Source organism: Phalacrocorax carbo, chromosome Z, assembly GCF_963921805.1.
Source record: "Phalacrocorax carbo chromosome Z, bPhaCar2.1, whole genome shotgun sequence".
NCBI lineage: Eukaryota > Metazoa > Chordata > Aves > Suliformes > Phalacrocoracidae > Phalacrocorax > Phalacrocorax carbo.
The window spans coordinates 273886-301615 of NC_087548.1; the positions used below are offsets into that span (position 1 = coordinate 273886).

The window sequence follows — 27730 nt, forward strand, 5'->3', positions numbered from 1 at the left end:
TGCCTGCATGTGGAAGGGCATCATATGCTCTGTACTTGGCCCATCAATACCTTGGGAAGGCAGTGTCGGCTTCCCTCTATTGAAAAAAATGACAGACCAGGGAGCAACTCAAGGAGAAGAGCTTCAGTGGAAAATGAATCATTCTGTTGGTTTTTTTGTTACTACCTGTGTCACAGCCAATTTCCATTTTATTAACTCAAATAAAAGTATAAACTCAGCCTTTTTATTAGTACTATTTATTGTGAATGTTGAATTGTCATGTAGTTTTGAACTAAGAGATGAACTGATTAGATAGGTAAGTCATATAATTAATTGGAAGACCCTTCTGTGACAATTATATATATCAAAGCCATTCAAGTGAGAAAATGCAACCTTGAAAATGAAGTAGACAGCTTAGTCATTGCTGAAACATACAAGAATATGTGTATTTAGATATTTTACACAAAGGAAATCTTGTTTACAGAAAAGAGACCTTGCTGATTATCTGATACAATCAAGTGCTTGTGAAATATAGTCTCTTACAGAAAGTATTCCATTTCTTCATGATTTAGAGACCTTTCAGCTTGGATTGCTCTCTTTCGTATTCACAACTTGAAGCAGATAGTCCATCATCTAATAAAAAGAGAAAAATATTGTTTATAGACTAGTCCCGAAAAAAGTCATTCACTAAGTTAATAAGCCTAATATATATCTTCTCTGTGTATTCGCATAACAAACACATTCCTAATAATCTTTCCAAAACAGACCTCATTTGTCTTGGTTAGTGTAATAACCAACTGCCAAAGTATGAGGAAAGGCATTCTCCCAAATAATTCTCTCTGCTGTCTCATTTATATAGTGTCTTGTTAGTGTTAAAAAGCCAAGTCATAGAAACAATTTAAAGCTTATTTTCCAACTTACTTTTACACTTAGGCCAACTTGCAGGAGAGACTTCCATGCTGATCTTTAACTACTTTAACTGTAATTTATTCACAGAATAAAGAGCAGACAAGATCTTCATTTGCCTGGTATTAACTGAAAACAGAAAATAACTCAGGTGCACTACCCTGAGCCTAATTCCCAGAACTACTCTGCTCCTCTCTTTGGCTTTTTTGACTGTTTGTGTGTTACAGCACTTTCCCGACTCTCGGTGAGTCTTTTAGAAATGTCTTTTTTATTCTTGAGAAAGGTACAGCACAGTGTGAGCATTAGGGGTGGATAATGCACTGAACGAATTTGAGCTAAGTGAGACCCTGAGTTGAGTTACCTGAAGTAGATGTCTGTATTTACTTCTGCAGCCTTTAGCTTTGGGGACTTCAGAACTTAAATTTAAAATTCAAATTTTAAATTAAATCAGCGAAATTTTAATAAGTCCACGAAACAAAGTCCTCATAGTACTTTTCTTCCCAATGCAGCCTGTCTTTGCTTATGTTCATTACACAGGAACACAGGGTTGCACACACACAGAGATAGACTCCTTGTGGTTAGCATCTCTGCAAGTGCGTACTCAGCCTATAAGAATTATAGCCCCCCTCGATGGTGTCATTGGTCTTGGGACAGCTATTCCATCAGCTGACAGTAGGGTTCACAATTTACCTTTTTTGGTGACATTTCAATACCTCAATCCAACAGGCCATTTCACAGTGAATAGTAACCTGCTGTAAATATGGTGTCTGGTTCCTCCTAGAATTAGTTTCCCTTTCAAACTCAAACACAATATGGCTGCAAAAGTATTTAATGCCAAGTACTAATTTCTCATATGCACTGCATTATCATCATCAGTTTATTCTACCTGGCCAGCTTCCACCGAGGCAGGTAGCTACATTCATCATTCTTGTACATGGACACCTTCATTACCTGTGGTACAGCAGCACCTTAAACGAAGGTGTTGTCTAACCAAAGTTTGTGCAACATGGAACCCCTCACATCCAGAAAAATCTACAGAATCAAAATCCAGAGGTCATTTATGCTCTTGTATCACTCTGTACATGTATGACTGAATTTCATATGCATACCAGAATTCCACCTTTATAAATAAACAAAGCCTCCTTTATTAAAAATAATTACTTTCATTATTTAAATGTTTAGGAAACTGTCACAACCCTCAAAAAAAGTAAAGCACATTCCTTATGAACTTCAGGTCTTCCTCATCTGGAAAGCAGATCTCAAAAAGATCTGTAGCTTAACTTCCAGCTGCTGGGTTTTTACTTTCTGAAGCCAAAGGAAAAACTATACGTTGTAGCTTATCTAGGCTGAATTCAACTGGGTATTTGTGTCCAACAATAGGAAAGCACAGGTTAACTGCTACTTTCATTATTATGTTTTACTTCAAGGTGGAGACAAAGTTACCGTTGAATGCTGGAAATCAAAGGTTCTATGGCAAAATAAGGTTCTGCAAGCTGTCATATATTTTAGTCACATGAAAGATATGAATTTTTTAGTAGTCATTGGGGAAATTTGGATATTCAAGGCAATAATCTCTATTCTATGTATATGTTCAATGTCTTACCCCAAAAATGTGGATATTAATTTAGGGTAGAAGTACAGACGTATGCGTATGATTGAACTTACCAGAGGCAACTTTCAGCCTTCCTAAGTACGATTTATTACCAGACACTTTTAGAAGTCAAAAGACATTTCCCTCTTTACCTAGCATAATGGAATTTGTTAATCTAACTTGATTACAAAGTTGCACACTGCAGAGCTGAAGATGAGATTAATAGTTTCCTTTATAGATAGCATTAATCACAGTTATTATAAACATCACTGTCATAAAGCCATAGCCAGAGAGAAACCTATGGACAGAGTTCATATCAGTGGTGTAAGAGACTTAAATCATGGCTTAATTTAATGGGTAAATTTTTACCCATATTCAAGTCAAAACCAAAGTGTTTACTGACTTCACTGCACCAGGATTTCAGGAGGGAGACTGGGCTGAAGTTAGCCCAAGAATATTAACTATACCATATTACAGTAGAATATGGGAAGAAAAAAACCCTTTCCAATAATGTCTTCAAGGGGGTGTGTTAATCCTCTTGTTCTATTTCAACATCACCCAAAAGAATTCCGCAGCTATACCACCATTACTGTACCTGACGCATTATAAAGAAAGTTTTCTATTAAATTCTGCAGTTATGTCATTTAGACCCTGATTACTTTCTGTAAAACCTCTCTGATATCCTTCCACATGTATTTTCTAGGATTTCCTGAAAGAATAGGGGTGAATCTGTTCCAAAGTCTTGTTGTCTTGTGAAATAGTGCTAGTAAGTACATTAACTTGAGGGAAGATGAGGTGGGTCCTAGGCACACATTATAGCTTATTGGTAGCCACAGGCTCATTTTGCAAGACCACAAATGACCACAGTAGCAGTGGCCAGCACCCTCCGCTGGAGGAAAAAGACTTGCATGAGACAAGGACAGAGCTGGGAGCAGAAGAAACTCTCCAACCCAGCTGCTCTATCCACTGATCAGCAATACTTCACAAGCTAGGCAAGATAATACCAGCCAGAACAGCAACCGAGGAAGACATTCAACACGATGTGGCTTTATACACAATACCCTTTGCCTTCTTCCCACCCTCTGCATTCACACCTGTCTTTCACACGAGCTTGTTTGTGCTGAGTTAATACAGAACTTGGTGCTGATGTGGTCATCTGAGCATGAGGTGCTAGAACAGCAAAGAATGGAATGACCAAGCTACTTGAAGGGAATCCAGACACTGAAATCTGCTTAATGCTTGCCCAGTTTATGCCCAGTAGCAAATTCATAAAAACACAATCTGTGAGCGACAATCAGTAGAGTCTTACTTTACTGAATGACTTGTGCACGAGATGCATTTCTGCTACTTTCTGGACAATCCACAAGTTAGAGGAAGCTGATATGTTGCTGTAAAACAAAATTTGAATATGTGGGACTGTTTTCACAGGTTTTATCTTACTTACATCTTTCCAACTGCTACTGTCATCTGTCTCCCAGGTGTTCCTGGTATACCAGGGAAGCTCTCCTTTTAAAAAGTGAGCACTTTTATTTTCATTCCCTTCCAGCAGCCGTAGCAAATATTTTGAGATTTCTTCCCACTGCTGATAGTCTTCCAGCTGCTTGATATTTTCAGGTAATGCTGAAAACGGGGTCTTGTTTTCTTCTTCATAAACATAAGGAAAATCTCCAGTGCTTTTTTTCCCCATTAAATGTCCTGTAACAATGACAGTAGCATGAAATTAACCAAAAGAGGTATAGATTTGATTGTTCAAACATCGGCTGGAATTTGTCACTGACTGATAGGCTGGAGGGAGGAAAAGGGTTAGATGATGTCTAAGCTGAAGCACAGCTGAGACTGGAGGTTTTGTCAGTGTCACACACAATTCATTTCCTCTGTCTCTTATGCTACACTGTCAGAGAAAACATTGCTGAGAACGGGGCAGAGATAACCAAGCATTTTGCCTGGAGCTAGGGAGAGGCACCTGATAAGATTTGCTGGAATAATAAGTGAATGGAGAAGCTGTAGGATTTGGACTTTCCCTGCCTTGAGATGGGATGTGGAAACTGTAGTGTAAGCCTATGCTCCCGCACCTTTCTAGGAGCTAATATGCATGCACTTTTGATATACCATGCTTTACTGTCATCAAAATGAAATCAGAGTGGGTTTTATGCTGCGAATGAGGCTACTGGGAAGGAGAGGGGGAGAGACGGCAGCGGAGGAGCCTCCTGCAGGCTGAGTGCCCCAGGGCCCCCGCTGAGAGCGGCGCTCCCCAAGGTGCTGGGCGCGCCTCGGAGTGCTGGGGAGCTCGAGGGTCCCGGCCGGCTACCTTCAGGCTTGGGTCCGGGTTCCTGCACCTGTGAAGAAGGGTAGCGGTAGAAAACATAATCGCCGAATAAACATGTCGAAGGTAGCGGGGAATGCCGCGTTACCCTGCACCCTCTGCCCTGCACAAGGCAGGGGTGCAGAGGCGGAGGCCGAAGTCTGTCTGGGAGGCAGGTCGCTTCCGCAGCAGCGCTGCTCCGCACCCGATGCTCAGAGGCGGCACACGGCCGGTGGCGGACTGCCTGCGGCGGCTGGCCCGCCCTCGGCCACGGGTGCTGGCCCTCGGGGAGACTGCTGCGCCCTGCCCTGATCCTGCCCGCCTCCGGGCAGCGCGCAGGGCCCGCCCGGCGCTCGCAGGTACTGGGGAGCGCCCGTCGGGGACGCGCTCGCACTGCGCCAGCAGGAACAAGAGCGGCCCGGGCGGGGAGGCAGGCGGGACCTCGGCCCCGGGACCGGCCGCCGCGCGTGGAGCCGAGCCGGACCGGCGGGGCGCCCGGTCCCGGGAGGCGGCCGGCGCTGGTGCGAGCCGCAGACCGCCGGTGCGCTCGCAGCGGCCCTCCGCCCCCGTCCGCGCAACTGGGCCCCCGCCGGCAGCAGCCCGCCGCGGCGCCGGCTGGGACAGCGCAGCCGTCCCGGGAGGCCCAGTGGGACGCCAGGCTGCCGCGACCCTGCCCTTGTGGCCGAGGCCGCTGCCCCCGCAGGCACGGAGAGCCGCCGTGGGAGCGGCGGAGCGCCGTCGGGGCGGCGCCGGACGGGCGAGGCGCGGACGGGGGCTGGGCGGAGGGAGGGTCGGGCCGGTCCGGCGGCGGTGGGGAGGGGGCGGCGGGCTGCCGGGCAGCGGCGGGCGGGACGGAGACTTACCCACAGCCCAGTGGCTGCCGCGGGGGTAGATCTTGGTGAGCGCGGAGGAGCCGCCGGGCTGCAGGGGCGCCGCGCCGCCCTGCGCCGCCAGCAGCGCCAGCGCCAGCAGCGGCAGAGCGCCAGGCCGCCGGGGGCCACCGCCGCCCATCGTGCCGCTGCCGGTGTCGCTGCCGCCGCCGCCGGTGCTGCTGTCGCCGCCGAGCCGCCCTGCGCTGCGGGCCGGCTCCGGCTCCGTCTGGGCGAAGCGCTGCCGTCGCTGCCGCCGCCCCCCATTTATACGGAGCCGGGATCGGGCGCGAGCGGAGCTCCCGCGCCTGACGCCTCCTCACGGGGCCGGGGCTGCGGCCGCCCCCGGCCCCCCGTGCCTCCGTCCTGCCTCCGGCGGGGGCGGGGGCCGCGGACGACAGCCCCGGGTCCCCGCCCGCCTCCCCGCCCCGGCGGGCTGCCGGCAGGGGGGAGGCGAGGGGGTGTCGGCCCCGGCGCTCAGCCCTCGGCGGCGCCGCCACGCTGTCCCCAGGCGCCGCCGCGGGAGCCCCGGGGCGGGCAGCAGTTCGACGGTCTTTCACGGGGCCTGCTGGGGCTGGCTCCCCTGCCAGCTCGTGCCTGTAGCAGGCCGCAGGGAGTTGCTCCCCGGGGGCTTCATACTTCTGGAGAGAGCGGCCAACGTTTCCCTTGAGGTTATTTTCTCGATCACATTCGAGAAACCTAAACTTCTCATCAGTTTGTTTTCCCCTCAACTCCCTTTGCCTTATGTGGTGTGGTGCTCTGAGGTGGCCTAGGCGGCTGTGAGGGACCTCGGAGCACATGGGATGGATGCTGCTGGTGGTGCCCAGCGTGCCCCACCAGCCCAGGGCCTCATCTCCTGGGCCCTTGTGCAGGGTGGGCAACAGCAACAGACCCGGCACAGGCTCTGATGGAAAGGATGGCCCTGCTGTGGGAGAGTGGGGCTTGAGAGGAGACATGAGGGGCTTTGACAGTTGCAGAGGAGGTGGGTGAGGGAATGCCGATGGCACTGTGCAGTTTACCCTCTGCCGTGTAGGACTCTGTGTGTGTGTGTGTTAAGCTTTCCTTGGTAAAAACAGCTTCACGCTGTTGCCACAGACTGGTGGATCAGGGAACGAGGGTGACTCGGTTACATTTCTGTTACAGTAATTATTTTTCTGAAGTAGAAGTGCCTATAAATGAATCTGTCTTCATTACAGAAAGCATGAAAATGTTCACAGAAATGGTTTGCTGCTCTAGGCTAAAATGACCAAACAGGTTGAAAAATTTTTACTTATTGGAAAAAAAAACGCTCCAGCATTTTTTTAAAGTGGGAGGAATATCTGTAAAACAACCAAACTTAAAGGAAGACACCACCTGCAGCTCAGTGAAAGAGAAGATCCTGTGCAAATAATTTATTTTAATTTCCAGTATCACATAAATTTACTGTCACAGGTGACAGTAATGTGACTCACAGATTTTCAGGACTTTCATCTTTCCTTACAGAAAGACCCTGTAAACTTTTGTGCTGGTTTTGGCTGGCATAGAGTTAATTTTCTCCATAATAGCTAGTATGGGGCTATGTTCTGCAGTTCTGCTGAAAACAGTGTTGATAACACAGGGATGTTTTCATTCCTGCTGAGCAGTTCTTACACAGAGCCAAGGCCTTTTCTGCTTTTCACCCCAGCCCACCTGGAGGGGCTGGGGGGGCACAAGGAGCTGGGAGGGGACATGGCCGGGACAGCTGACCCCAACTGATCCCAGGGATATTCCACACCATATGGCGTCATGCTCAGCATATACAGCTGGGGGAAGAAGAAGGAAGGGGGGGACACTTGGAGTGATGGCATTTGCCTTCCCAAGTCACCGTTACACGTGATGGAGCCCTGCTTTCCGGGAGAGGGCTGAAGACCTCCCTGCCCATGGGGTGAATGAATTCCTTGTTTTGCTTTGCTTGTGTGTGTGGCTTTTGCTTTACCTGCTAAACTAACTGTCTCGCAATCCACGAGTTTTCTCACGTTCACTCTTCTGATTCTCTCCCCCGTCCCACCGGGAGGGGGAGTGAGCGAGCGGCCGTGTGGGCTTGGTTGACAGCTGGGGTTGAACCATGACAATTTCCCAGCACTCCAAGGCACCTGGAACTCGGCCAACTTTGTAATAGTTAATGGATTAAATACTTCCATCCTGAAGAGGCCGTGCAGAGGAAAGGGTGGATGAATCACTGAAGGAGGCAATATATGACTGTAAAAGCCATGAAGAAATGGGCCACTTAAATGCATACTCAACTTCAGGCATGTAAGTAGCTGCATTGGAGTGAAGGTGGATGAGTAATAGAGGGATAGAGTCCTGATGTGCTGTTTGTCCCAGAGGAGAACGACAGAGACAGGGATGAAGTCATGTAAAATTGGTACAGTTTATGTGATGATTTTGCTGTCTGGGGAACTATGTCAGGAAGTAGGATACAGTTAACAGAGCTAACTGTAAAGGACTTGCCAGATCCTTCAGCTAACCCTGCATGACTGGAACTGAACTACACCCAATGGAAACTACCATGCATGTGAATTAACATAATTACTGGGCAAACTATCTAGTACAATCACTTTTGAAGTCAGTTGTGTATCCTGCTGTATGAGCTAAATTGTTCCCTTGTTTAATCTTAGTTTACTGCATCTTCTTTTACTGATTAATGTGATTCATTCTTTTATTTTGATTATTAATTATGCATTCTTGTTAAATTTACAATAGTATTCTCATGCCTTAATCACAAGTTTCACTGTGCAGCCTGCAGTAAAGCTATAGACAACATGTGCTCTGTACTGAGTGACAGCCAATCAAATACAATATTGCCATCCATGGTAAATTCTAATTATTCATTGTAATTCAAGGCAGGAAATTGAAAATTCAGGAAACTGTCCATTTTTCTGACACGCACACACCCCCTGCCCTGGCCAAAGGAAAATACTTGGCTTTCCTAAGCTACAGTGGCTGTACTGGAAAGCCTCTGACTGCCTGCGCTTCCCCAGGCTGTTGTGCTGGTCCTACCTTCGTGCTGGGGTCTCAGCCCTGGGCTGCAGCCATCAGCCATCCCTGCGGCCTCCAGGACCATGGTGCACAGTGCAGTGCAGCACAGCACGTCCTCTGCACAGCTGGCTGCTGGTGCCACTCGTTTCAGCCCTCGTCGCTCCAGAAACCACTGATACAGGGTCCCTCAGACCTGGCTCCACCAGACAGCTGAGCCAAGGGGAAGCCATCAGCAGGTCATTTCCCTGAAACTACCATATTTGCACAAATTAACCGAGGAAGTCACTTGTTTCCTAGTAGTATATTCTGCAGAGTACTTTTGCTACTTTCAACTGTTTCTGGTGGTTTTGCTTCTGTTGCTTTATGTAGGACTTATTGAGGAATAACAACATAAAGCAATATTGAAATCTTCTGGTCAATAAGTCATATATAGCTGCATATAACACCTATGCTGTTAGTAAGCTTTGGCTAGTAATGCCAAACCATGAATTTTCACTCAGTTTCTTGTTGCCCAGTAGTCCTAAGTCTCTTTTACCACAAACACTATGCAAACAAGTAAACCTTTCTCATATTTTGTATATATAGTACATCTTCTTGCATTTCATGTGTTAAAGGCTATGCCTTTACATTAAATCTCATTTTGCACTGCTTGAGCTACTTTAATTTGAGATTGCTCCCTATACACTCCCATCTTTATACCTTGTGTTATGGACTTAACAAAAGTTTAAATTAGTTTGCCCTTTAGGTGATTAAAGTTACAGTGAAAAATACTGATTTAGAGAATTTATCAAATTTGGGTTTGAATTTTCTTTTTAATTAGGATTAGCTTTTTGAGTGGAGGGATATTTTTGCCAAGAAAAACACATTTTAAAGGTTTTGTCATAAAACAAATACAAAAATCTGTTTAACTCCTCCAAATTGGAAGGTCCTAAGAATGCCCCAGGCTCTGCCAGCTGCTGCTTGCAGGAGGGAGGGGAACTATGGCTGCAGAGTGTCTGCACTTGGTCCTGTGCACGGTGCTGAGCGCTGTCAGCTGTGTTGCTGTGATGAGGATGCCTTAACCGCAGTGGAGTACTTGAGCAATGCTGCTTGCTCATGGCCTTACGGGAATTAGGCAGATACATTAATGAAATGAACTAACTGAATCTCTTCAATAAATAGTCTTGTGGCTTGACACCACCCCCGTGTCCCTTCAGGCCCTTAGTGGCTCTTGTTGAGCAGGAGAAAACATATTATTTGCTTTATTAATGGGCAGTACATCTGCACTCCATGGCATGTGGTGAGTGTGACAGACCTGTCTCTGCCCACAGCGTCCCTGGTGAGACCCCTTGTGCTGTCTGGTACCATCCCACACCCAACAGCCTGCCCACGGGGGTCCTCTGCTTGCTGCAGCTGATGGCCCTTGGGAGCAGGTTGAGCTGTGAAGGAAGAAGCCACTCCTTGACTGATTTATTATGCCATGATCACTGGGACTTGTAGGCCTTGGTGACTTTTCGTAGGCAGGATTATAATCTGCATGCCATGGCTCACGTCCCCTCCAACTCCAGGGTTTTACTCGGCCCAGGCTGGCAGCTGTTCTTTTTATTGTGTGCCTTTCCCTGCTAGCACCTTTGGACTAATGGGGCATGAACTAATGCACTATGTACCGTGGCATGTCTTTCGTGGTGTCACAGCTAGAAACGGGGTGCAAACAGTTCAGCAAAGGGAAACCTGACTGGAAAAATAACTCAGCGCTGAAGCAGAATAACCAGATACCTAATAAATAAAACCAAAACATCTATTTAAAAGTAACCCAAACCACTTCAAAGATGCGGCAATATTCCAATATGTAACTGTAGAAAGTGGCAAGAGCAGCAAATTTGTCACAGCAGTGGCTGAGAGCCCTACCAACATAGCAGTGGAAACTAGGTGAGACAGCAATGGCAACAAACCTCCAGGCAGAATAGAGCGGAGACACGCGCCACCTGCAGCCCCTTGTGCACATGACCCTCCCCAACCCGGCCCCCCTCACAGCACAGCTGTGACTGTGGCATGCACAAGGTAGGGGAGAAGGCATGCGACGCATTGTCACATACCCAGTCCCTTCCCTCGGAACAAAGAGCGATAAAGCAGATCGATGTGAGGTTTCATGTACCTCGGCCAGCAATGCTCTCTTGGATGAAGAGGCTCACATAGTAAAACCTGTGCTATGGATGTGGCGTGGCTGGGCTGGGCTGTGTGGGAGGGGTCCCACCCTGCAGCCAGGGAGCTGGGGGCACAGAGATGTGCTGGGCACGAGCACAGAGGTGGCTGTCAAGGCTCCCATGGATTGGACCACATGTAGGCTGGTGAATGCCTGGTCTGTGCTTGTCAGGTTGTTCAGGTATATGGGCAGCCAGGTCTGAACAGGCAGAGACTGCTGGGATGGGCCCAAAGACCCTTCCTTTCTCCTTGGCCTCGTCACCTCTTCCTCAGCCCAGCTGAGGATCCAGCCTGCTTTTTGAATGTATTTGTGCATTATTAGTATTTCTTTATTTACTTGTTCATAAGGCTACAAAAAAGGTAATATGGCTTTATTCTTATTACTCTTTTCAGAAAAAATAATAATTTGGTAATATACAGAAATAATATATTGGACCCCACACAACAGAAAAAGATCCAGGTACAGTAAATGCATGTTATCAACTACAAGTGACTCATTCAAGACAACATTTCTTAAAGAAGAAATCCAATAACACAAATATGTGTTTGAACATCAAGAAACAGCTCTCTTCATTTTAAAATACCTTTCTACTTTTAATATATCCCATGGCAAAGTAAACTACTGTTGTGCTCCATGGCAGGAAAACATTAGTGGGTTTTAAATGCTATTATCTTATCACAATAACACTCTTTAATTTGCTTTCTTTATATTTTAGACAACTATGATTGTTCTATCAGCAAGGCAGATTTTATGGAAATAAAAAGGGATAAAAGAAAAATGGTGTGCCTTTCATCATTTTCTTTGTAGTGATCCTGACGTAAGAGGCAGATACAATATATGTACAGAACAAACAATGGTTTAAGCATATCACCAATGTAATAACAGGGCATGATCACTAAGGAATACTTTGTAAATGTTGAAGACGCTGAATTGACTAATCTCCAGCTTTTAAACCTGTAGTGAGGGCAAGCATTCTGCAAATAACCTGAAAATGGACTCTCTGCAGGAACAGTTCCCTGAAGAACTGAAGACATTTTTCAGAGAAGAGCTCCACAACTTTACAGAGGCCAAACAATATGAAATAATAAACATTTATTTAATAAGGCATAGTTTAAGACATTTTATACCGTTTGTGCCGCATTTTAGGAAGTTCTAGACCTAGACAAATAAAGCTTAACTAAAGCGATTGCTTATTGCACATTTAGTGTATGTCAGCATGCTGCATAAGCATCGCATTTTTTTGTTTTGGTGATTTTTTTGTGGTAGAGGGGTTCCATATTTTGAGGATTCAAATAGGAAGCATTTGTGTTTCTGAATTCTCGAGAAGACAGTCACCAGCTGAGCCTTCCTGGAGAAGACAAAAAGCTTCAGGTGACACTGCTGCACTTGTGGTCCCAGGGAACACAAGAGTGATGGGATGTGAACAGCAGGCACAGAACCTGTGCCCTGCTGCAGGCACCTCAGGGCAAGGAGAGGTCATTTGCATAGAGGCATAGACTCACAGAATGGTTTGGGTTGGAAGGAACCTTCAAAGGTTGTCTGGTCCAGTGTCCCTGCCATAGGCAGGGTCATCTTTCCCTAGACTGGATCACTCAGAGCCCCATTCAACCTGACCTTGAATGGTTCCAGGGATGGAGCATCCATGACTTATATGGGTGACCTCTTCCAGTGCCTCACCAGCCTCATCGTAAAACCTATCTTCCTTATGTCCAATCTAAACCTATCCTCCTTCAGTTTAAAAGCGTCACCCCTTGTCCTGTCACTACAGGCCTTGGCAAAAAGTCTCTCCCTGCCTTCCTTACAAGCCTGCTTTATATACTGAAAGCCCACAAGAAGGCTTTGCTGGAGCTGTCTCTTCTCCAGGCTGAACAATCTTCAGTCTGTCAGCCTTTCTCCATAAAAGGGGTGTTCCAGTTCTTAAATTGTTTTTGTGGCCTCCTCTGGACCCGCTCCAACAGGTCTAGGTCTTTCTTGCACTGAGGACCCCAGAGCTGGACATAGTGCTCCGGGTGGGGTCTCACCAGAGCATAGCAGAGGGGAAGAATCCCTTCCCTCGCCCTGCTGGCCACGCTGCTGGGGATGCAGCCCAGGGGACGGTTGGCTTTCTGGGCTGTGAGCGCACATTGCCGGCTCATATCCCTGTCTTCAGCGCCGTGGTGCACAGAGCATGCCTTGGGCTCACTCAGCCCAGCAGACACATGCTTCAGGCTTGGGCCAGGGGCATGAACTCTCTTGGCTTCCACAAAGGTTGGAAGAGAATTGACACAGCTATGTGTGATACTTAAACTTTCTTCCTTTCTTTTCCTCCAGTTTTGAGCGCTCATTGGAAGTGGGCTCTGTCAGGCTTTTGTGGGGGTGCAGTGTGGCAGGGGCTGCTCCTCACGTGGGACAGGAGGATCACTCACAGCTACTCCAGGTCTGGTGGCTGTAGCTCCTACCACTGCCACCCTCCTGGGAGCCTGCTGTGAATGATAGCCAGGGCTACCCATCCTCAGAGACGCAGGCAGGGCTGCATATCTGGGCTGTGGCCCACACCCAGCACCATTCAGTGGCCCCAAAGCCCATAGAAATGCAGCACTGACTGGAGCAGGTGACTGGAGCCGCCCCTCTGCCAGGCACCGCTTCAGCTGCGTGCACCCCAAAGGGTGACCTTGACTCAGCTGCTGCTGCTCGGGTGACTAACTCGCTTGCAAGGCAAGCGCAGTGCAGAACTATTTGCTCGCATTGATCACTCTCTGAGGCAAGTGGAATCAATTTGGCACATCACTGCTGTGGAGAACAGTACCTGTATTTTTTACATTTCAGCATTTGGAGAAAAGAGGTGTAGCAGACACATCCCAAGTGGCCAGATCAGATACAGTTATTCCAGTTGCATTTCATGACTATTTTTTCACACTTACATCCCTACTATGAAATATGGACTTTTGGGCCGTACTCAGGGGTAGGACACTCAGACCTGGACACACATGTGGATCAGAAGAGTCGCTGTCATAAAATAGGTTTATTTCACAGTGGTCAGACCAGTGCCATGCACTGTGCCTCCTTTTACCTGGGATGGCAATTCTAGACTCTGTATTGGCTTCAAATTTTGCCATGTGTCGATCTAGAAACACGAGGCAGTGGCATGAAGAGCTCTGGTAAGCCATGGTTTCTGCCGAAAGCCCTCTGTGTAGGGAAGGGTTCAGGGAGCAGGTTAAACATGGGGTTCATGGTAAGGGGGCAGGGGTCATTCTCCCTGGACAGTCTGAGCTGTTTCTGCAGGATTTCCACATGAGCTGGGGCTGGGATAGTGCAGCAACCAGCAGGCGACCCATCTGCCAATTCATTAGTTTGCAACTAAATCTATGGAAAATAAGCACAGAGGAAATGTAAAACTACGAGTTTTGTTTCCCACATGTCAACTTTCTTCCACATATAGCTGCTGATGCCTGGATTTACAAACACCGTATGTGTTGGAGAAAATAGAGCTGAGGACCCTGCATGACAAGTCCAGATAGCGAACAGACAAACAGCAGGACAAATGCAGGTGACAGAAAGGACAGGCATTAGCAAACTGTAAGGCTATCAGGTGGCCCCAGACTCCCGTCACAAGAAGCAAAGCAGGAAAACAGCACCCTGTGAAGCAGTGGCAGAAAGGTCACTGTCCCTTAGAAGCAGGGAGGCAGCACGGCCAGCTCTGAGACCCTGGGCCACGGTCAGGTGCCCAACACGGCCCTTGGCTGTGCTGCAACTGCTAGAGCACTGAGCTGACTGGGAGGGTGAGCCAAGGCTTCAGGCTTCCCTGGGGCACAGGCACACTGCACGCCCATCCCAGAGAACAAGCAAAGCCCAGGTGGCCTCCCCATCTTCTCCTCCTCACTTACACCCCAGCATGCAGTGGAAACGCAGACCTGTGGCCCATGGGGCTTGCAGAGGGCTGGCGCACCAGCACCCCGCTTCCCGATGCCCAGGCCTTCATGCAGTCAGGTTTTTCACATATACCTTTCAGTTTAGTTCTAGCAAACATGGTCATCAGCACTAGAAACTAACGTGATCGCAAAAGAAACAAAACTTTGTGCACAGCTGCTTTATTTGTAGAACTCGGACCCAGACAGAGATTCATATGTCAAACAGCTTCAAAATTCAGGTGGTGGTAACGTCCGCATCAGATTTCCGTATACCTACATATAGATACAGACTATATATAGCATGTGTATATATAGTTTCTGCTGATAGCATATTCACACACAAATGACAGAGAAGCAGAGTTGGTTCTATATACAAAAGTTGGTTCTATATACAAACGGTGACAGAAGAGACAGAACATACTTATTTAAGCCAAGGTGTGTAGCAGGGAAACACTGAATTTCTGTCATGTGGGTGGCTTATGTTTTGTTTGCTTTTGGCCCCTAAGATGTTCAAAGAAACACTGATAAAATCCATGCGTGCAGAGGAAAATGTCTTTTTCATCACTGTTGCTCACTATCTTAATTAAACATAGAAAGAAATTACTTGCTAACAAGGCTTAAACTGGAGTTCTCTCTCCAGTTACTTCATGTAGATATTTTCTCTCTACCAAGACAGGCAGCAGCTCAACCTGGATGTCTAGCAGCCAGGACTTGGATGCCTCCAGTACTGCCCTGCCAGAAGGGCTGAGAGGAACAGACGGGCACCCAGCAAGCGGTGCTGGGGCTGCCCCACACACTCCCAGCCTTTTTGACACCAACATCAAACACTGAGATGCCGAGAAGAAACAAGCAGAGGAGACCAAACAAAGCCAATCTCCCACGCAGCCCTTTCCCGCGAGTACAACAGTGCTCATGGCCATGGGGACCAACCCCTGCCATTGCCCTGATGGTCTGTGCTGACACCCAGCCCTCATTCATGGCCCCAGCCCAGGGCCAGGACACCTTCTGCACATGCTGCCGCCTGTACAGCCCTGAGTGTACAAGGGCAGTTTTTAGCCAAGCTGTGAAAAGGCACCTAACCAGGAAGGAAAAAACCTAACAGCTTCAAAGTCAAGCTACTCCTACTCCCAACTGCTCAGTTAAAAACACACTGCCTGTGCCTGTGGCATCTTGATCTTCCTCAAAAAAACCACTATCGTCCAGAGACCTTGCTAGGATGGAAGCATTTGCTTTAAAATGCTCTTTTCTTTTCTCCAGTGACACAATGCACAGTATTTCACACCAACAGCCAAACTAGCCATTCTTCCCAGGGAGTATTGATGTTGAAGCAGCATGTGAGCTGAGGTGAACCAGTTACCACAGCTTCAAGGATCAGTGGAGCACTCTTGCCTCCAGTTAATATCAGTAGATCTACCAATTATATCCTTGACCTGCCCTGACTTCAATGGGAAGTTGCAGCCTAGAAGCAGAGCAGACAGTTAAAGAAATAAATTGTATTGGTGAAATGGGAAAGCACCTTGATGAATCGAATATGTAAGATGTTAACCTGCTTCTTTTTATTAGTCAGCCCTATCTATAACCTGCCAAAATATATGCACAAGCACAGTTTGTCCCTTACCTCTGGAGAGTGTACATAAAATTCTGCTTGAAGCACAACGAACAGCAATATACATAAATTTAATTTGGGGCTGACTTGTGCCCTTGCTGCAAATTATTTTAGAGCTGATAAACAGATGAAAGGGATAGAACAGAAGGGCTGGAAGAATATTTCAGCTTGAAGGCACCTACAATGACCATCTAGTCCAAATGCCTGACCACTTCAGGGCTGACCAGAAGTTGAGAGCATGTTGTTAAGGGCATTGTCCAAATGTCCCTTAAACCCTGACGGGCTTGGGGCACCGACCACCTCTCCAGGAAACCTGTTCCAGGGTTTGATCACCCTCTCAGTAGTGACATGCTTCCTCATGTCCAGCCTGAGCCGCCCCTGGCTCAGCTTTGATCCATTCCCAGGCGTCCTGTCCCTGGGTGCCAGGGAGAAGAGCTCAGCCCCACCCTCCCCACGTCCCCTCCTCAGGAAGCAGCAGAGAGCGATGAGGCTGCCTCTCAGCCGCCTTTTCTCCAAACTGGACAAACCCAGAGTCCTCAGCTGCTCCTCACAGGACATGCCATCCAGCCCTGCCAACAGCTTTATTGCCTTCCTCTGGACACATTCAAGTACCTCAACATCCTTCTTAAATTTTAAACACGAAGTTACATGTTATAGTTGGGAAAATCTAACAGCTTGCTGTTCCCAAGGGTTAAAGCCATTCCTCCTCCTTTGCCTCTACCATGCTCCTGTTTTTTTCCCCCTACATGTGCTTTGCTGAGCCTGTTCAACTCACAAATCTGCCAGAGAAGTACTAACTTCTTCCTGGGCTCACAAGTTGCATTGTCTCCACTGAACATGAGAGCTTACACAAAAAGAGATACGTGACCATGTTGTCTGCAGCAGAGGAATCATCTGATCTCAGCAATCAGAACTGATAGATAAGTTTAGCTACAAATGCAACATCGCCTTCAAACTTGTTCTCAGCAAGACTAACAGGAAAAGCTGGTAACATTCAGTTACAAAATATATCAGACAAACTGCATTCTCTCCACTGCAAACACTAATAATATTTAGCAGACACTAAAGCATTCAAGCATCCTACAGTGCAATTTACTCACAGCAGAAAGAAAACATTCTCCTCCTTCAATTTCACCATCAAAGCTCATTTATTATTGCTTATAAGCCTAAGATCTAAAAGATTCTGTACTGTTATCAAGCAGCAGGAAAGGGTTTATACCAGAAATTTAGATTCTGAGCAAAACTTTTGGCACTCCTTCCTTCCCTGACTTCTAAAGAAATGAATAAGCAGCACTAACTAGATCATCAGAAAAAGAAATGGTTGGCTTAAAGTAGCTCAGACAGTTATAAGAATGAAAGTCAAGAACAGAACCAAGAGCAAGAGTTGGTCATGAACAATCTCTAAGCACTCAGAGGCACCCAACAAAACAGGCCTGAACAAAGTAGCCACCAGTTAGCAAACTAACATAGTTCTTCATAGAAAAGGTAAGCTTGCTAGTGATCAACTGAAATACTATGAGAATTTTTTTAGAAACAATTATGAGATTCCTAAGTCTGCAGGGGGCAGTCTTTTATCCTACATAAGAACAGCTGTACCATGTTTTACTGTTTTTACCATAGTTTTAGCCTGTTCTGGTGTTCAACCACCTGCACAGTAAAAATTTTTTTTTTTTAGTGTTCAGATGGGCTTGTCTCTTGTCACTGGGCAACACTGAGAAGAGCCTAGCTCCATCTTATAGCCTTCCCATGCAGGCAGGAACTTTTCATATTGGTGTAAGATTTATCATCACAGCACCTGGTCCTACTAGCTTAAAAAAAAAAAGGCTATTGCTTATCACAAAACAGAAAACAGATTATCTATATGGTTGAACATGTTATTGTACGCGCCTGACCAAAGTTACTTTGGTGGATGTAATTAGCAGATCTCAAGGCATCCAGCTAAAACCAGCAAGATAAACTGGGCCGATGCTGTCATCCAGCATGTCACTAAAAGAGCAGATATGGGAACACTGACAACCCTATTTTACTCCATTGTGCAAGTCAATTCTGCAGGGTAAGATTTATCAAGAAGAATTAAGACACAGGATATCATACCCAAGAAATATAACCTTTTTTTTCTGAGCATGAACCCACATATTTAGATGTTATCCTTGTGTCATTTTATTAATCCATGTTTCCTCAACACAAGAATAAATTCCCAAAATAATGTGCTGTATTTGTCATTTGTCTTATGTCCAAAAACCCCACTCTCAAACTTAGAACTGACTGTGATTGCTTTAGGGTAGGTAGAAAGGAATAAATTCTGATTTCAGCAATACTGCGGGGGGGGGGGGGGGGGGGGGGGAGCGGCAGAGGAATAATAATAATAATAATAATTAAAAAATCTTACTGGACATACACTGTCTCCAAAATGAATTTATTTTTTCTTAACTGTGATGGTACACTTCTGGGAAGTCTGCATTAAGGATACCTAAATTATTCTGACATGCCATTTATTATACTCTATTTTATTTCTACACAATTTGACACAAAGTCAGTCATGTTTATAATACAGTTTGTAATGAAAACTGTTTAGTGGCACACAAAAGAAGTAATATTACTCGGAAAAAATTCAGCAGTTGTCTGCTTTTCAGCACTAGCAGTTACAACAGATGTGCCATTATTGTATAATAGTATATTTTTGTAGAGGTAAGGGAGTACAGAAGAAACAAAACTCCATAGGAAAAAAGCATCATGCTGTTCCTTATCAAAGCTGCAAAAACAAAGCAAGTGAGGAAAACAAGTTCTGCTTTGTTGAAGGTAGAACATTGACATTTGAAGCCAAGAAGAGAAAAATCCAGAATTTCATGTAAGACAGTTATCAGGTAAGTTTTAAAGTGAAAAATCAATTTTATGTTTAACACAAGTCAGGTATCATATGATAGAAAATAACAATATGTTCTCAAAACTGGAATATGAGTTGCGTATTACCCTTATTGGTAATATTACTTAAGTACACTTCTGCACTATTCATTCAGTAATTTAAAAATGTTAATAAAGCCTCATAAAATCTTTTTGTTAGGTTTGTTTTATAGCTAGGATCATACAGGTAAAACCATTAATAGCCTGAATTCTAGAAACATACACAGTCCCTAAAAATCAGGCGATTAGTTTTTTGTCCCTGCACCGCAAAGGAGCAAGCTTCAAATTCAGGGAAAAAGCTCCAAGATCCATTCCTCAGTTCTTAATCAGAATGAAAGACCCTTTCTTGTCTACTTTTGTCAGCCATATCTACACAACCTTCCTCAGGCATAAGTCTGACTAAACTTCTACAACTCACTACCTGTTCCAACATATATGCTGTGTCCTTACAAGTACTGATAAAAACAATTTGTATGGTTGTGAAAAGAGAGGGCACTGACAGATTAAAAATAATCAAGCAAAAAAAAAGAACAAGCAGGAGGGAGAAAGTGGGTTCAGATGCAGTACCACTTAGGAAAAACACCACAGCATGTCAAGGAGTGATGTGACAGTCGATGTCTTCCAAACAAGCAAAAGGCTAACTGAAAGCAGTATCTATTTAAGAGATTAAATATGCAATTACATAATTAAACAACAGCCAAAACCTTTAGTCACTAGTTGTACAGTTTATTTAGACAAAAGCTTGCACAGTTTTGTAACTGTATACAGAAATGAAAACTTCTGAAATATATTAGGTTTTTCCCCCTGTATATTTAACTTTGTTCTTGGAAAAGTGACTTTTTTTAGGATTCACGTTTCAGCAGTACATATGCTCCCATTACTGCCAGAAGAGCATACTGCAAAAGAAAATAAAGACTGATTATCTTTTCTTTTCATAGAAATTACAAATCGTTCAAAGTGTGCTCCCTCCAACATTACACTTTTTAGATGAGTACGCAATTACAGACTTGTGTACCTACAGAATTACAGAAGTGTAATGTGATCATTATAATTAAAAATAGGCATCACAACTGTATACACTTATGACATTCCCATAAATTAAATGTCTTCATAATTACAAATACTAAGTTTTACTGGATAACAGACAAGCTAAGATAAGCAAGAAAACACAGCTCATTTGACATTAGGTACAAACCACAGAAACAAATTTATTAACACGCATTCTTATATGCAAGATTCTTACTACCTTTATTTACTATTTTATAGTTTTAAATTCAAGTGTGCAAAATGTCTGTATACATACCTTAAATTTTGGATAGTCATTCATTATTATAGTTACCATACCAACATAAGGCAAAAATCTGTAATTGACAAAACGGATTAATGTAAAACTAACCTTCAAATATTACATGGACATGTTTCAATGTTACTCAGTCAGAGAAAAAAAATTCAGATATTTGACAGCAAGAGCTTTAAAGACAATAAGTACTTAATGAAAATTTGGGAGCAAGATCTCTCAGATTTCCCTCTCCTCCCATGCTTCATCTTGCTGCATATTATTCATAGTATTAAAAATACACATGGATCTCAGAAATGACAAGTGAATATCATCGCAATGAGGGGTACCCACAAAAGCCTAACATCCTACAAGACAGGGGAATCAGCTTTTCAGGGTCTCCTGTTGTTCTGCAGCTATAAAAGCCCCATAATCTAACACAGAAAGGGTTTCAAACTAATACGGAAAATATTTAAAATTAGCATTTAACCTAGTCTACCAGCATTAAAGGTTTAGAGGGGCACTTGTTCTGTTTCTTTTTATTTAACTTGAAGGCAGGGACAGAATCTAAAAAAAATAATCAAGCAAATAAGTATTCTTGCAGAAAAGTATTTTCTACGTTACACAAGTTAACCCTATATTTATGACAACTTAATGAAACTCTTAAACTAGGCAAGAAAATACACAAGTATATAACGTGATACAAAAGTTCTATTTTCCACTGGGTTTGGCCTATGACATTAATCTTAGACTACTGGATACAGCAGAACTCACATCAAGCTTCTCATGGCACCACTAAGACTCTCATAGCCAAACAATACTTTGCCACAGGCTCTAAGCAAAAGCTTTCCAAATAAGAACAGTGTGAAACAATAATTTATGCTTGCCACTAAGGCATATCTGAATGCGAAATAATTTTTTTTCCCCTTAGATTTTTATCAAGTAACTTGAATAAATTTTTATCCGAGAGATCACCTCTCAACTGGGGAAGGGCCAAAGTTAATGCTCAAACCTTGCACAAAATTCCTGTGGAATGTGGAAATATTTTCCTAGTAATTTCTAGCAGTTACAAGGATTAGTTGGTTAATTTTGTATCTACTGGTGAATTATTTGTGAGATGTGCCATTTTTTCAAAAAATTATTTCCACTCTCCACATCAGTGAGAGGACTACAGAAAGAAACTTTTCCAGGTGAAGCACATTTTTTTAATTACTATTTTATTTAAGAAATTTTAAAATACCATATATAACAACAGAACTGATGTAAATTCTGAATTTTCTGGTTTAGTCACAAAGAGTAGACATATTGCATTACTTACCCTCTTGCTCTTCCAACAACATCTTTCTTCTCTAACCAGTTCTGACCTTCTTTGTACAAGCCTCTATCATCAACTTCATTATTATCGCCTTTAGTCAGAAATTTGATGTTCCCATTTTCTCTAGAAGGCAATGAGGTGATAAACTAAATAGCACTTAGTTTAAAAATCTCAATTAACATCTACAAAGCAGAATGAAGATTAAAAGTGCTGCAAGATTAGATAACAATGTTTACTTTCAGTCCTGCCTGTCCTGCTTATTTAACAAACACCATTAAATCGTTAACATTACAGGTTTTACCAAGAGAGTCAATCAATTTTAACATGAAGTGTTTAACAATCTAGGAGTGTTTTATCTGATGTAAGCAATTACACAATGGACACAAAAGGGATATTCTCCATCCAGACACTTCCTCAAGAAAAGGAGTATGTGCCCATCTGGGAAAAAAAAAAGACTCCAAACTTCTGCATTTTCAACAGATCAGAAATTTAACTCTGAATACTGAATAATACCCTACTAAGAGGTTTTTTGGGGGGTGGGTGGGTTTAGGTTTAGTTTTCCTTTTTGTGGTTTTGTTTTTTTTTTAAACAAGTTGTGGAATAAGATTCTGTGACGTCATCACACATTAGAGAATTAATTTAACTTAATTAGAATCACAAATTTCAGATGAGGTAGACCCCAAAAATCTTCACTTAGGAAAGAAATCAGTATAATAATACAATGCCTTAGGCAATTTTCTTCTAAGTTCTATACACCTGTTTAACTCTTAATCATATTTATGTCAAAATAAAGTTTTGCCCTTCTTCTGATGAAAATAAATATTGAAGAGCCTCTAAAGTAACTGCAAATCTGCATCAAATAAGGTATTTTGTCACTAACACTGCAATACAGTTTTAGGTCACTAATTGTTAAACAATACATTGAGTTCCAGGCAAAACCTCATGTTTGATATTTATTAATGTGGCAAATAAAAAAACCCACACTAACCAGTCCTTAGATAACATCATGTAGACAAAACATTATGTGGGCTTTTCAGGGGATTGCATGGAGAAATCTGAAGTAGGTGGCACGCTTCCTCTGATGGATGAATGCCTGCAGAGCCTAGAGAGCCAGGCTGCTCCCTCAGATGCAGAGCTAATGCCCTGACCTCTCCTGGCATTAAGGAAGCTCACTCCTTTTTACAGGAACAGAGGTTTAAAACCCTGATCACACCCAAATCATATGCTTTACCTACTGTTTCAAATGGACAAAGTATCTTACACTACATTGTGAACATAATTTAACCACTGCTGTTAGAAAACCTGCCATGCTTCACTCCCTTTCAAGCATTAGGCATGTGTGCAGATAGTACATACAAGAATTTGATCCAATACTCCCATTTAAATAAAGTGAAGTTTACAGTCTTCAAAACAATTTTGCTTAAGAAGCTGCTGATTGCAAGTAATGATATCAAGAAACAAGGAGTTTTTATGAAGACAAGCTAGGTATTAGAAAAAAAAGAGGTAATTCTTGGATATACATATTTCTTTCAAAAATGCATTGAAGAACAGATATTACTCAAAAGACAAACACCTTCAGTTCACGGCCAGCAAATATGTCAATGCTTGCCACCTTCGGGTTAGCTTTTCACTATGCAGAATTAGAAACAGAACTGCCTCTCTGTTTGAGAAGGAACTGTTTATCATACCAGGTATATGCAATAATGCTAAAACCAAGTAATCTGCCGGTTGCTTTTCAGCATGAATTTTTGTTGGCATTGATACTGACAGACACAAAAAGGATAAAAATCTTTTCTTTCATTCAGAGTCAAATCTTCTTTCTGGAAAACTTCAGTTAGCAAAGATCACATACTTGTCAGACTTCACCTATAGTTCTGATTCTGAATCTTCACCTTCTTTCAAATATTTGCTTTTATCAGATTTGCTTTCTCATAACCAAAATCCCAATTTTACAACCGTCAGTATAGAAGTGGACTCTGCTACCACTGGCAAAAATAATGTGTATAGCTTGTGTTACAGGACTCTTCTTCGGCACTGGTTTACCTACTTCGAACCTGAGCAACTTTGCTGAGGTACAGGAGTCAGGGTCTCAAGAAGCGTGCCACAGAACTGGCGACAAAAGCAGATCACATCCTAGAGATGAGTTTTATCTTACAGCCTATCCTCACTTGCCTTTTTTCATAAAATACTACCAAATTAAAATGTAAGTGAAAGTCACAGTGAAGGAAACTATATTTAGAAACACGGAAAATGTCAAGTTGCATTACTTTTCATGTATTTTGATTACTCTGTGAACTATTGGAATGTCTCTGCCTTCAACTTTAAAAACAACTATTTCACCAGCTCTGATTGGGTCATCATGGAAATTCGTTAAGAACAACAGGTCTCCCCTGTGAAAAGCTGGTTCCATGCTGCCACTACAAACAAAAAGAGAGTTTATTAGCATCACAGTAAAGGAAAGAACAACCATGAAAACAAAGAATATTTAATTCTTACAGATGAACTCATGATTTTAACTGAAATCTGTAGCTTTACCCATTCAGTAACACTACACAGACATTTAACACAATCCAAACCTCATTAAGTCCCAAGCTGAGCCAGGCTATAAAAGACACTCTTACTGCCTCAACGAGAGAAGCTGTATAGAAAAGTAACAGTATTGTAGCTACAAAGAAGGAACAAAACAAGCCACTTTGGCTAAGAAAACCAATCCATCAGTGAAAAGCCAAAAAATATTTCACAGTACATCAGGAAGTACTTCTATACGTAGAAAGAGTTCAATTAACATGAGCAAGAGTTATGCTTACACCAGTGATTACTATTAATGATCAGAAAATCCATGCCTTTTTTTCAAAGCCAGCCACAGTATCTTTCTGTAACAACCTTTAAGGTAGGATTCCAGATCCCATAACCAATAACGGTTCCCATTAAAATACTGTTGTTTACTGCATACATTCCTTGCTGACACACATTCGAGTTCTGTAAGGCTGAATCTTCCACGAACACGTGTTTGACTTCACATATCTGATCAGCACTCAGAGGCCTGCAGGACTAGCTCTTTATATGCCCCACATTATCTACTGTTTCCACAAACTTCAATGAAAACTAGACTGCAATTACAAAAGCAGCCTTTGCTAAGTGTCCAAAAACAGAATTAGAAGAAAACAAATGTTTGAGTACTTCTTTAAGTAGGTGAGATTTCAAACTCCAAATCCATCCAAAGGGGAAGGGGAGGACACAAAGGACAAAACAATATTTGGACTTTAACAAAAAGGCCTTTACAGCAACTTACCTGAGCACCACAACAATAGGGCTTTCACTTCCAGTAATGACGATCAGCCCTTTCCATATCATAAGGGCAGAAGACACTATCATAGCAAAATTTAAGACTTGGTAATACAGCTATATGAAACAAGAAAATTGTTTTTAAAAGTCACTGTGTTGTATTTAGAAGCACAACATAGAATTTCAACCCATACACAACACTGAATCACAATCCAGGCAAGTGGACTTCTAAGCTAAAGTCATATTCCAGCAGAAGCCTCATGGAACAGATTGCTGTTATCAGCAATCCAACCATACAAACCACACTGCAGCATAAAGTTTTAATCCGTGTGTGCCTCAGTCTTGGCAGTTATGCCTGTGCAATGTCCCATTTGTTAGTGCTAGAAGCCAGTGAACTCACTAGCAGAGACTTCTAAAATATAGGAAGCGATACGGCAAATGATCAGATCTACTTTGATCACACATCCCTGACTCCTACCTGAGCTCCTAAGTATTCAAAACACACATAAGAAATACTGTAAGATCAGTAATAGCAGACTCTGTACTTCAAACAGTTATTTTTATTTAAAAAGAGGAGCTGTGGGAGTAGAAGAGAGCTGACAAAGGATCATTCCCTGCTATTGTCAGGCACAAATTTCTTACGTGGAAAATCTTTTATTGATATGACTAACTTTCTGCCCCAAAATTCTACTGCTTCTCCAGCCATTACAGCAGTGGATACGTTTTTTTCACACTACCTCCTTTTTTTTTCCCCTTGGCAACATATGAAGATAGTTTGGTGCAAAACAACCCTGCTCATCTCCATTTATCATGTGGCTCACTTAAGCAAAATACAGAGCTAGAAATTTCCAGACTACCATTCTAGTTTGAAAATATACATGCTGGAATTTTCAGGTATATGACCCGCTTAACTTAGCGTTGGTCAAGCTTCAAAATCTGTTCTGAAGTTGTTGTTCTTGGTTTGTGGTTTTTTTTTTCTTTTTTTGTAAATTATTAATAGATATTTTTAAAAACCCAACAAGAGAGCTTTCACAACCTGGAAATCAGAAGGTTTGTCACCAGTGTTACATTCTCCTTTCCAACCGGTTATTTGCATAATCACATTGTAAAGATAAAATGAAGCTACCCATTTTGAACTAAAGAGCTCAAAACCACCCATTCCCTTCCTCGTGGCGTACCTCCAGAACGAAGCCGATCACCCACAGGAATGTAAAACCGCGTCTCCTCTGCTCTCAACCCAAGACCTGCAGGCCCGGCCGGCGGCCGCAGCCCCCGCCCCACCAGCCCGGCGCCCCGGCCCTCCCCGACCGCCGCCGAACGGCTCGTGATCCGGGACAGGACAGGCCGAGCGGGCGGCCGGGCACAAACCCCCCTCGAGGGTCACAGCCCGGCCGGTGGTGGGACGGGCCCCCCGCCCACAGCACGGCCGACAAGCCCCGCTCTCTCCGGAGCCCGGCCGGCCCCAGCGCACCGTGGGCGGCGGGCCGCACGGCCCCAGACCCCGGTCCGCCCCAGCCCCGGGCGACTCCGAAGCCCCCGAATCTCCAAGCGGCCTCCGCGTCCCGACCCAGCCCTCGGCCCGCACGCCCCGGGGCCCCTCGCCTGGCCGGCACCGGCAAGCCCTGGCCGCTACCTGCCGCTTGTTCATGCGCCGCAGGTCCCCGAAGGGATCCATGGCGGGACCCCGGGGAAGGACCGCACCGAGCCGGCGGCGGGAAGCTCCCGACGCCCTCCCGGGCGGCTCCTGAGAAGGGGGCGCGGTGGAACACGCTCGCGCCCCGAAACCCCAGCGCTTGACCGCTAGCCGCCACCACTGCCGGCCCGCCAGAGCCCCGCTGCTCCCCGGGAGTTGTAGTCTCCCTCCTCCTTTCGTCCCTCTCACGCTCGGCGAGCCTCAGCGGCGAGGAGAACCACAACTCCCAGCATGCACTGCAGCAAAGGGTCCTGGCGGCGAGGCCCCTCGCCTCCTGCCCGTGGAGGTGCCCGACCAACTTGCTGTCTGAGGGATCTCTTGGTCGGGCGCTGAGGCCCCCGGATACGGCGGAATTGAGCCAGACTCGTCTGTGGAGCCGCAAAGCGGCAGCACCGGCCTCCTGAGCCGTGTCTTTGGGATCAGGCGGCCGCCGGCGAACTCTCTCTGGGGCCGCCTCTGCGTGTGCGCAGCTCATTGGCGGGCCGGGCCGGGACAGGACGGGGGGGGGGGGAAGAAGAGCGCTCGGGGGGGCGGGGCCAAGGCAGGCGTGCCCCGAGGGGGCGGGGCCGGGCGGGGCCGGGCGGGGCCGGGCGGGGCCGGGCGGGGCCGGGCGGGGCCGGGGTGCGGTGGGCGCCCTCAGCCCTGCGGTCGGGGTGGGCACGGGAGCCGTGGGACGGCGGCCTGCCTCGCTGGCGGTGGGAGGGGTCGAGGCCAGACGATTTCGGCAGCTGACTTTCACCTCGGTGTTTGCGCAGGGTTCACTACTCAGGCCTTGCAAAAGAGAAAACCCACAGAGTCCTAGAAAAAACCCTATACTTTTGTGTGGCCGCAGCTCAGTCCTTCCCGCAGTCCCGGCTACCAACGGGAAGGCGTTTGTGCTAGTCAGAGATCGCTGGCAGTGCTCAGGTGCCCCGGTGGGACAGGAACACTTCACACATACA

The 27730-nt window shown here is 45.0% G+C and overlaps 2 protein-coding genes across 3 annotated transcripts; both read right to left on the reverse strand.

Annotated features, from left to right (window-relative positions):
- Positions 1–404: 404 nt before the first annotated feature.
- On the reverse strand, positions 405–6054 carry GRP (gastrin releasing peptide). The gene is made up of 3 exons (XM_064438218.1): positions 5642–6054; positions 3921–4171; positions 405–612 (listed from the first exon to the last, which is right to left on the reverse strand). Exons 1-3 carry the CDS (start codon positions 5787–5789, stop codon positions 559–561), a joined length of 453 nt encoding a protein of 150 aa, XP_064294288.1. The 5' UTR covers positions 5790–6054; the 3' UTR covers positions 405–558.
- Positions 6055–19925: 13871 nt separating this feature from the next.
- On the reverse strand, positions 19926–27265 carry SEC11C (SEC11 homolog C, signal peptidase complex subunit). Of its 2 annotated transcripts, none has more exons than XM_064437762.1 (6): positions 26730–27265; positions 25104–25179; positions 24079–24228; positions 21815–21934; positions 20524–20581; positions 19926–20116 (listed from the first exon to the last, which is right to left on the reverse strand). In XM_064437762.1, the coding sequence occupies exons 1-6, from the start codon at positions 27262–27264 to the stop codon at positions 20063–20065; spliced, it is 993 nt and encodes a 330-aa protein (XP_064293832.1). In that variant the 5' UTR covers position 27265; the 3' UTR covers positions 19926–20062. The 2 variants fall into 2 exon arrangements, with proteins under 2 accessions (XP_064293832.1, XP_064293833.1); XM_064437763.1 differs by having other exon boundaries at positions 25104–25213; positions 26730–26916.
- Between the last annotated feature and the right edge of the window lie 465 nt (positions 27266–27730).

What these genes read in the sequence shown, in the direction of transcription:
- GRP (XM_064438218.1), bottom strand. Translation starts at nt 5,789, where the DNA reads ATGGGCGGCGGTGGCCCCCGGCGGCCTGGCGCTCTGCCGCTGCTGGCG. An exon ending in CGGCAGCCACTGGGCTGTGG is followed by an intron (nt 4,172 to 5,641) that starts GTAAGTCTCCGT and finishes TCATTGTTACAG; the next exon opens with GACATTTAATGGGGAAAAAA. An exon ending in ACAGTAGCAGTTGGAAAGAT is followed by an intron (nt 613 to 3,920) that starts GTAAGTAAGATA and finishes TCTTTTTATTAG; the next exon opens with ATGATGGACTATCTGCTTCA.
- SEC11C (XM_064437762.1), bottom strand. Translation starts at nt 27,264, where the DNA reads ATGAGCTGCGCACACGCAGAGGCGGCCCCAGAGAGAGTTCGCCGGCGG. An exon ending in GGCGCATGAACAAGCGGCAG is followed by an intron (nt 25,180 to 26,729) that starts GTAGCGGCCAGG and finishes TTGCTATGATAG; the next exon opens with TGTCTTCTGCCCTTATGATA. An exon ending in ATGACTATCCAAAATTTAAG is followed by an intron (nt 20,117 to 20,523) that starts GTATGTATACAG and finishes TTTCTTTTGCAG; the next exon opens with TATGCTCTTCTGGCAGTAAT.